General features: G+C 41.2%; 1 protein-coding gene across 1 annotated transcript; it reads left to right on the top strand.

Moving 5' to 3' along the window:
• Nucleotides 1-77: 77 nt before the first annotated feature.
• On the top strand, nucleotides 78-6,490 carry LOC119737740 (collagen alpha-1(I) chain-like). The gene is made up of 2 exons (XM_038212303.1): nucleotides 78-163; nucleotides 5,163-6,490. The coding sequence occupies exons 1-2, from the start codon at nucleotides 155-157 to the stop codon at nucleotides 5,928-5,930; spliced, it is 777 nt and encodes a 258-aa protein (XP_038068231.1). The 5' UTR covers nucleotides 78-154; the 3' UTR covers nucleotides 5,931-6,490.
• Nucleotides 6,491-10,664: the final 4,174 nt, after the last annotated feature.

The following is a 10,664-nucleotide window of genomic DNA, read 5'->3' as shown; positions in this document are numbered from 1 at the left end:
TAGAATGGCTGACCTCAGTCACGTCAGTATTATAGGAGCCTCCAAACCAACTTTAGGTGCTACGGCGGATATAGAGTGTGAAAGTTTTGCGATCGAGCTGGACACTTTCATGAACGTTGGCCTACATAATACTGAGAATTAAATCAAGATCACGATGATTTGGGTAAGTCTTGATGTTTCAATATGAGGCATAGTTGGACTTCATTTTAGGAAGCACGTCCACGTGTTTCCTTGAAGAATAGATGTTTGTGGTCAAAGTAACCCTTCAATGGTATAACGAGTATTAGGGAAGAATAATACTTGAGCAGCTGCACCACTGTATGGCCACGAAGAATATTTGCTCTATTTTTTTTTGATTTTTTTTTTTACACATTTTTTTATGGGAACCGATATTTATGTAAAGTGTCCCGTGTGTTTTGTTTTGTGTCACGAAAGTTGACTTAAATTCGCCGTGTATTATTCGCGTTAACAGCTAGGATGAGTAAAAACGCATCCCAAAATGGCAGGACCAATTTTTGAATGAAGTTTTGCCTGTAGCACTTTGAAAATCTAGGATATGAAAGCCCATTCATTAAACTGTCTTTCAGTATTATTATCATTCAAATATCTCATGTCTTTTTCAAGTTACTGAATTTTGAACACAAACAGACAAGTACCGTTTTAAAGTTCTGTCCACGGATCCGACAAAAAAGTAAGTGTTCTTTCAGAAAAACGAAAACAATTTTCACAGACGCCTGTTATGTAGACCGCGAATGGAATGATGATGTACTCGTCTTGTTTTCCTAGGTTTACCCTCGTTACAACCTTCTGAACTTGAACAACAATTGTTTATCTCTGAATGACGAGATTTATTAGTTTCTGTCTCGTTAATGTGACAGGTCTAGGATTCTGGGTCTGGTATATCTCAACTGCGCCTGTGCAAGGGTTGCGTTTGTCATATTAAAGGAACAGTCTTGTTTTTGGTTGTTTACGATGAAGCATGGATGAATATAAAAAAAAATACAGTAACATCACTTCGTCCGCCACTGGAGGTTACAGACATAGCTCACTCAACATTAATCATCGCAATGAGATCAATACTGATATCATTTTCGAAGTAGGGGTTAATTACTGGATTGAACAAGAGTTCAGGTGCATGTTCAACATGCAGCTCGTTAATCTATTCTTTTCTCCCATCTCATTTGTACTTAGGACAATGCATGTAGGTTTGTGAGAAGGAAATTAAACCACTAACTGTTGTAAACGGAATGTTCAAATGCCGTCGTAAAGTTTGAGAAACATTTTACTAATACACCCCTTATTGGGTTCACCTCGGCATGGAGAAAACATTCCAATAGTACCACCAGACACATTTTTAGAAGTAACAGATGGAGTGTGACAGTAATTTTTGTGATGAGTTGGACAAGTCCATGAACGCAGGTCTACATAATACTGAAAATTAATTCAAGATCACGACGATTTGGGTAACTAACTGTGTAGATGGTTATTAAGGCATATCGCTGGAAACATCTGATCCCTTAAATTTTCGTTAAAAGTCCATTTCTCCGTGAAAAGAATCTTCAAGAGATGTTTCACGGACATTTACACGGGGCTTATATAGGACTAATCCTGTAAGGGTATTTTCACGGTTTTTTAATTACCCTTGGCACTGAGGATTATCATTGGTTATACATAACGGTACTGGGTCTATCTCCATGGGTAAACAAAGACTTTCTTAAGGGTGTTTTCACGGACTCCTAATCAGACTTAATATGTTAAAAAAAACCGTGAAAATTTAGTTAACTGTAATTTCAAGGGAAAATGGCTCTTTAAAGAATTTTTCAGGGATGAAGATGTTCTTAGTGGTTTAAGGAAGCTAGTCCACGTCTTTTTCTTGGAATAAAGAGTTTTAGGGAAGACTTTAATACTTGGAACAGCCTGCAGTGGCGTAGCACGATCATTTATTTGGGGTGGGGGTTAACAATTTCTTAAAATGGCCACTTGTACATCCGTGGTGAAATGAAGACATTTTTTTTCTCCGAACACTTGGCCTCCGTAAAATTAAAGGTGGGGGGGGGGGCCTGGTGCCATCTGTCGATTGGGGCGCTGTTCAAAACCAACGATTATGCACACTAACGGTAAATATATGTTGCTTTTCAGCGCGATAAGAAAAAAAAGGCACCCGGAACGGCCGATGGCGCAAAAAAGGGCACCACTTCTTTTGATAAAGGGCACTTGGTCAGAAAAAAAAAGGGCACTAAGTTCCTAAAAAAAGGGCACTGTTGACAAATTATGGGGGGGAGTAAGCGCTGGTGAAAAGGGGCATTTGAATGGAAAAGTGCTGTCTTTACAAAATATCGGGGGAGGTAAATACCCCCCCCCCCCCCCGGCTACGCCAGTATGGCCTGGACTTCATGTGTGGGCTGCGTGCGCGTTCGGCTTCACTAGCCCCTGGCCGCGTAGTCTCATGTAATAACCCATGGCAAATGCCGTGGTCTGTGATAATGTGAGCAGATTCGCTGATTAATTAGGCAGAAAAACCGCCTCCTGACCTCCTAGATTTTTATCAATCAGCAAGCGCTTTCCTTATCGGATCTTCGGTCATTTACCCGTTGCGCGTCACAGACAATGGATTAAAAAAACCCTGTGTTACGCGCTCTGTATCATGTTACGCGATATGTGCACGCCTGTTGTATTACAAAATACTGCATTCGAATCGACCAACTAAGCCATTTAGTCCTGATTTAGCAAAGTCGACTCCAATACGGGCGATTCCCAATAGTGCGCCTTCAAGAGTTTGCAACGCGTTGGCCAATCACAATGCGCAAAATCTGTCGACCCAACGCCCGTTTGGAAAAGGTCGACTGATTTCGCGCATTGTGATTGGCCAACGCGCTGCAAACTCTTGGAGGCGCACTATTGGGAATCGCCCGTATTGGCTGGCGTGCGGCTTGCATATAATTATCTGCATGTCTAGACATATCAGACTTCACACAGAAGACATGGCTCCGTGGATTACGGTGATACTCAGACTACGGGCCGTGTAGAGTACAAAAACAACAATGATTGGCTGTTTGCTTTATGTTTTATGTCAAAATTAATGTGCTACATTTATTTGAATATGACGACGGTTACGGGTATTTTAAAACTCGTCGTCGTCTCTATTTCGGCTTTGCCTGCTATTTGGGTCCCTATAACTTTGAAGATTCCAGCTCAACATCAGTCAATATTTTCTTTCAGAAATATCAAAGTGCATGATGAAACAAGTGGGTTTTTTTTGTAGAAGCAAATTGGAAACGGAACCAAGAGCATATGGAGAACTTTGCCACCCATATGTGCAGAAAATCAAAGCCCTGCATGCTCTGCGGTCACACACAACGGTGTATTGACCCGGCGACCTGCACAGCCCCACTGCGTTGACCGGACTACAATGTATACATAAACAGCAGGTCGATCCTCAAACAAAAGCGATGTCTGATTTGACAAGAAAAGTGCCCCTTGTTCTTCTCAACCAATCAAAACGGTTGTTACATGAATGGAAAGCTTATTGTGTTGTCTTTCAGAAACCGTGCGAGGTAATTGTATGCGACCGGGTTCACACGTGTGCTGTTCCAAGAAGTAAACCCGCACCTTCAAAAATCGGGGAAATGTGCCATGACCTCCATAGGAAACGCGAAATTTTCACTGAGTTACCCGTTTTCCAATGAAAAAGTGCACATAATTATTCGCCTTTAACCATGAAGAAATTATATGCATTTGAAAGAGGAAAACCTATATTTTATGATGCGATGCGAGGAAGTAAGTTTAACCAACATACTTTCCACGTATTAACGAAAGTTTGCTGAGAGCGCCTAGATATGAGCCAGTCTTCCCACGTAAACAGAGCTGCACTAGTGGCGAGTGAGCAAATGCTCCCTAGTTCTCCATGAAAAAGGCCATTACTTTTAGCCTGGTGCCGATGGCAGCTGCCTGACCTACAATAATTTTGTCATTGTGACGATCCAATCATTTTTTTTCTCTTAGTATCCAATAGGTCGGTGATACCTATCACCCTGAAAACGAGTATGGCGGTGACCACTTTACGGTGGTACCCCCCCCCCCCCCAAAAAAGAAGAAAAAATACACAGAAAATGACAAAATACTATGATAAGTTTGATGTGTGCCTCAAAACACCTGGGAGAGTTGTGACTGTTTTTCTGCTTTTAGTGGGGTATTTATCACAGAAGAATATTGCGGTGTTTATACTTAACTTTCGACCCAGAATGTCTGAGGCAAAGATCAGACCCAGGCCAACTCCCATAGATTTGTATAGTCATGAAAACTATTTTTGTGATGGTATTGTAAGTATAGCTGCTCATATCACAAGTCCATCAATCATCCTGTCGCTAGGCCCACTCTTGAAGCCTGGAAACAGGTCGTCACTCATCCTTTTATACTGGTAGTCTCAGACTGTTGTGTTGGTGGCGGGGGGGGGGGGGTGGCCAGGCAAACACCAGGGAGCTTAAGCTCGAACATTTTTCGAACGGGTACTGACCAAGTACAGAGTTATTTGAGCATGTATACACTTTTTCTGGCATTAAATTGTTCTCTTGAGCAAAGAGGACCTCTATCCATCTATTAAGACACTATGAGAAAGCATTATGTTCACCAAAACGCCTACTGAAGAGATTGTGTTAGACCGTAACACCCATGCACCATCATACTGAAATGTTTAGTACTGTGGTAGATTGCAACTAAATAAAACGATGGCGCCTCATAGGTTAAAGTTATCTTGCCATACGGCATTGCAACGGACGATAAAATAATGGCTACGCACACGTGCAGAAAACCTCTAAACCTAGCAGTGTCTTCCTGTAATGACATCACAACAACTGCAGCGGCGTCAATTATAAAGAAAAGCATGTACATTTTAACTGTTAAAAACTGCACTTTTAATGCAAAGCAAACAAAAAGAGATGTCTAGTAGTTTTCATTTTAAGAGGAGTAGAAAGCTGCACAAAAATTACTTAAAAAGAAACAAAAGCAATCATTGCAATGATCGCAGGAACCCTTTAACTGCACATTTCGGGTCACTTGTCTCAGATCAAGTCTTGGTCTTGTTATGCCGCCAATGATAAAGATCCTGGCCAAATTTTGATGGTTACAAAACGATGATTCTTTGAATGAAACTGTTTGATTTCCAGGTGAAAAGTCAACTGCCTGTGCTCTTCGTGGCATCTCTGCTCCTAAATGTCGGAGGTGCAGCAGAAGACGCGGCGGAGGTTCCTCAGGGGATACCACCGCCGGAACCATGCAGCCCCCAACCACAGAGCTGTAACACCGGCTGTCACGTGATCGTAGGTCCTCCTGGACCACCAGGGATCCCAGGAGTCCCAGGGGTTCCGGGTCAAGGAATCGCAGGTCCCAGGGGAGAGAGTGGACAGAATGGGAAGACTGGCGAGAGAGGAGAACCTGGAGCGGAGGGGGAGGCTGGGAAAGGTGAGGGACCACCTGGACCACCTGGAGCTAAGGGAGATCGGGGAATTCCGGGGCTGGATGGATATAAAGGAAGTCCTGGTTTTGTTGGTTATCCAGGAGAATCAGGAGTACCAGGAGAAACCGGTCGCAGAGGTTTACCTGGGCCAAAGGGTGCTAGAGGTGATGGGTTGGGACAGAAAGGGGAACCGGGACCCCCCGGACCTGCCGACGGGGAGAAAGGGGCAAGAGGGGACCGTGGATATCCAGGAGCGAAGGGTGAACGTGGTTTTCGGGGACTATCTGGTGAACGGGGCGCCATTGGTCGGCCGGGGCCTGCTGGTCTGCAGGGCGCCAGGGGGCCAGCAGGTCCTAGAGGCGACAATGGTCTTCCTGGAGAATCTGGCTTTACGGGAGATAGGGGTCGCAAAGGTATGAAGGGGGATCCAGGACAACTGGGGGCGAGAGGACAGAAGGGACAAAAAGGAGATCCCTAGATCCACTGGCACTGTCGAACAGCAGGACCCAGCGGAAGCCTTTTAGACCTCATGGTAGATTGGGTGCTCCTTAAAGACGAAGGCTTAGTTTCATGAACTGCAACAGGCACTAGTTTATTCTGATACAGGTTGTCACCATGTTGACCCTCATGGGCCAAAGGAATCACACTCATCATATTTGAGGGGAAATATGGGACTAGCAATGAGGTACATCAAAAGTACGAGGCACGTGTGACAGTGCCAACATTCATACAGTAATAGTGTGTGTTTTTATTTAAAGGGTTCTTACGTGAACTTTTTGGAGGAACATATCTCTGATCCTCTTGAACACATGAAACTTATTTGACATGCGTTTTTGTTCATGTTATTGAAAAGTACACTTCTTTAAAACCTTTTCAACAAATTCCTTGTTTTGCAGACAACTGAGAGCGCTGTTGATGTGATGTCACTTCAGGAAGATTCCGTTCAGTTTAGCGCCTTTCTGTTCAAATTTTCAACCCAAACATTATTATGCTTTGCCTTATTTAAAAGATTTGTGAAATAACTTTGCTCATTAAGTTACTGCCAAGTACTGACACAACAACGAATCGAAGACAAGACAATTTACGACAGCGAAATATCCAAAAATCTGGCAAATTTTGGTGTTGAAATAGTTGTAACATTAAGGTTTCTGCCTGAAATGACATCACACTTTTGCTGATGAATGTAGAAATGGGCTTCAGCATAAGAAAGAAAAAGGCACCAAAATGCCATTTTAAGAGCATTTTTGGTGCCTTTTTGATTTTCATGCTAATGCTGCATATTCATGAGCAAAAGTGTGATGTCATATTCAGGCAGAAACCTCAATATTACAGCTATTTCAGCATCAACATTTGCCAGAATTGTGGATACTTTTCTTTAATGATTTGTAGTTTCAGTAAATGACAGTAAGCCAATGAGCAAAGTTTTCTCCAAATTGTTTTTCAATGAGCAAATATTGGTTTCACAGTTTGAACCAAAACATTGAACAGTGTCTTCCTGAAATGACGTCACAGCAACAGCGCCCTAGCTCATTTGTCCGGCAAAGCATAGAAAATGTAACGATGTTTAAAGAAGAGCACTTTTTTAAAGGAGTATACTTAACAAAAAAGGGATGTCAAATAGTTTTCATACATTTAAGAGGAATAGCAAGGTGCGCGAAATATGTTCCCAAGTAAAATTCATGTCATGGGCCTGTAGTAGTAGCCTATTAGTATTATGTATATCACTACTGCTTACAGCAAACTTTTAAAAGTACAATTAGCGCCTACATTATAATACGCGTATCCCCGTATTGTGTTAACTTCTGCCTACTTCATTTCATTGAGTTTCAACTTTATTTGCTCACTTAATTTTCGATGTATACCGCGTGTTCTAAGCTTCCAAATATGTTTCATCCTGACGAATTTTCAATTTATATGTTTCGTCCTAACGAAAAAAGCTACCTTATTCTGCAGTTGTCTGCAACCCTCTTAATCGAGAATCAAACTAATTGTCTAATTGTGAAACTGTTCAATAACGAAACGTGGTCGGATTTTTTTTCGTGCGATGTCTCACCCAAAGTGAACAATTGTTATATATCTAAGGACATAGCTAATGGAAACGACACAAGTCTATTTTTTCAAGGTGAAACTCGAAAGTGCACTGGGAACTCGTCTTTAACTAGAAAGCACTCGGAGAGCGCAAACCTCCACCAAGGCTAAACAATTCCCCGCCATGTTGTCCAAAATCTAATCGGTTTGTTCTTGTGCCAAGGAGCTTGATTGTTTATGCAAATCCGTCCATAACTTTTTGAGTTAGTTTTTTAACACACAAACAAGCCAACAAACCAACCAACACGATGAAAACATAACCTCCTTGGCGGAGGTAATAATGTTTCTGCTTTTCCTTTCATTTATGATGCCACTGTTACTGCATGTACTGTTTGTGTGAAATAAAATAGAGGATTAATTTTTGCATGGCCATCCAGACAGCAGTGGGTTTTTGTTTTTATCGTTGTGCACTTCGGAATATTAACAAACTGCCGCTCTTATTGCTTTAAAGGGGCACTATCCTGAAACTCCAGAAAATTTCATGTTCAGTGGATTGTTTACTTATCCTATTTCAAACATCTGGTTGAAAGGAAACCAACCTAAAGCTTACCGTTCCCGAGAAAAGATGGGGGGAAAACGGTTGTTTGCACCGGACACGAGGGAGTACGAATGCCACATACGTTTTCCTGTCGTTTTCATTATGTACGATATGCCACGTTGTGTCTTTGTAGCCCCTGCTCGTGAACAGCGGTGACCAACCACCGATGAACAAAATAATGGTTTCTTACACGTCCGCAAAAGACGAACACTTTACGGATGAAATCACAACTAGCACCCAAACAGCTCGACTTTTTGGGGTTGCAAATTTAAAAGCTGACCCCGCAAGTCGTTCTCGCACGCATAATACAGGAATAACACAAAACCGCCCAGTTTGTAAAGGCTAGTTGTGTGGATGCTTATATCTACTTTTAAAAGCGCGTTTTGTAGCCAAATTGGGCTGTTCCAGGACGCAGTGTCCTTATTTATTTATTTATTTATTTATTTCGTGTTATTTTACCAGGGTAGCCCCATCAGTTGTCAATGAACTGTTCTCCCTGGGGGCCCTGGAAAGGCTAGTTGTGTGGATGCTTATATCTACTTTTAAAAGCGCGTTTTGTAGCCAAATTTGGCTGTTCCAAATTGGGTTGTTTAAGTTTAAGTTTACACTTTTATTAACTCAGTAGTTGTACTAGTGACTGGAGCCGCGCTAGAACTGCTGAGCCCGCCCTACTGTATTAGCTTTAAAGGGAATGTATAACATTGGCTTTTGCTGTGGTTAGTGTAATAGATCAAAATATTGTTACACTGACATGTTTGAAGTTTTGTGTTCGAAAATGCTGGAAAAACCTAGAAAAACAAAAATGTTCAGGTAGTCTAGTTCCCTGACTCCATTAAGTATGAAATGGATCAGTTTATAGATGCCGGAAAATTGTAAAGAAAGGGAACCAGTCTAGCTGGCCTGCACCCGTTCATGAACATGTAACTAATAGCAAACCAAATTTGGACTGAAAAATGGTAAATTTGGAGCAGTAGTTGAAAAATAGTTAGGTTTTTCCAACGGTGGTCGGCCAACCACCGTTCCAAATTTATACAAAAATACCATTTTCTTGAAAATGACCTAACACCTGGTACCATAATTTTACAGGATGCTTTGGACTGTCATTTACCAACATCCTAGGAAGGTATTTCGTAAAATTTGGTAGTTTTGTTTTTCGATGTTTGCAAATGTTGTAGCCTATATTCCTTTTAAAGAGAAGATACAACATTTGAAAACATCAAAAAACGAAATAATCAAATTATCACGAAATATCTTACTGGAATGTCAGGAAATGACTGTTTTCCATGGTGGGTAGTTCCAGTTTTTCAAGAAGAGTATGCAGTAACAGATGTAGCATTGTCCCAGCTACAGATGTTGGTGATAAAGCGGGCAGCTATTCGATGAACCATCTCAATCTTCTGTGTATTGGTGGCTGTGGATGATCCCACACCGATGCACAGTAGTCAAGATGAGGGCGGACTAAACCTAGCCTGGTTCCAGGGTGACTGTAAGGTCAGAGCCAAATTCTGCTCAGTGCCCATCAAAAATCTGTCAGATTTATCAAAAATCTGCCACATTTCCCAGAATTACTCGAAATACACTATAAACACTTAAAATCACATGCAGATTGGTAGTATTGCCTTTATTAAGGTTCAAATAAACTACATTAATCTATAGTCACATAAAGATCTTATGAAATTATCGCGTAAATTTCGGGCAAAACGCAGATCCGGCCACAACGAAGTCCGATTCCCAGTAACCTCAGCACCTAGACTAGCCAACCTGTGCAATTATGCAAGGGTTTGTTTAAAACAGGATTGAAGCTTTTTCAAACAAACGCTCCATTTTTTTGTTCAAATTTGCTGTCTTCTGTCAAATACTGAAATAGCCACTTTTGCAGAATTCTGTCAGAAATCTGCCAAAAAATCCTTTGTCAAATTTTGTCAAACTCGTTTTTTTTACAAAAATTCAGTCAACGTTAGCCAAAAATCGGCTAAGACGGTCACCTGTCTGGTTCCCAGACCTGACAATTATTCCTAGACGCTCACGTCTAAATTGTAGGTCAGGCAGCCTCCGTGGTTAAAAATAAACATGACGACCTTGATGACCCTTTTTCAAATCTCGGCTTCGTTTCCGATTTCACTTTATCACTTTTAGCTTTTAATTTTCTGATCAAATTTTTAAATAAATCACTCAAGCTTCGTAATATCATACAGTTATGATAATACATTTTGATATTTCTGTAAGATAATATTAACTAATGTTGATCTGGAATCTTTAAAATTAGGCACCCAAATAGCGCTGTTAGCAGGCGAAGCCGAATAAAGACCGAGTTTTGGAAAATCTCAGTAACGGTCGTCAAATGCAAAATAGTACATGACGCAGCCAAAAGTTCGCCCATACGATCCGAGTATACTTGATGCACAAAACCATCGTTGAATTTCAAGTTTTCTAAATGAATGCAATGAATATTAATTATCAACTCATTTTAAAAAGTTTTTAATAAGCAATAAGCAGTTAATTAAACCTATATTTTATTCGGAAATACTCGGGCGCTATCCGATTGTCGACGAAATGAACTCGGCAAATTTCGGACATTTCCGGAAA

The sequence above is a fragment of the Patiria miniata genome, unplaced genomic scaffold (assembly GCF_015706575.1).
Source record: "Patiria miniata isolate m_02_andy unplaced genomic scaffold, ASM1570657v1 HiC_scaffold_10, whole genome shotgun sequence".
Classification (NCBI taxonomy): Eukaryota; Metazoa; Echinodermata; class Asteroidea; order Valvatida; family Asterinidae; genus Patiria; species Patiria miniata.
Note: the sequence above shows the minus strand (reverse complement) of the source record. Positions and strands in the feature narration are given on the sequence as shown.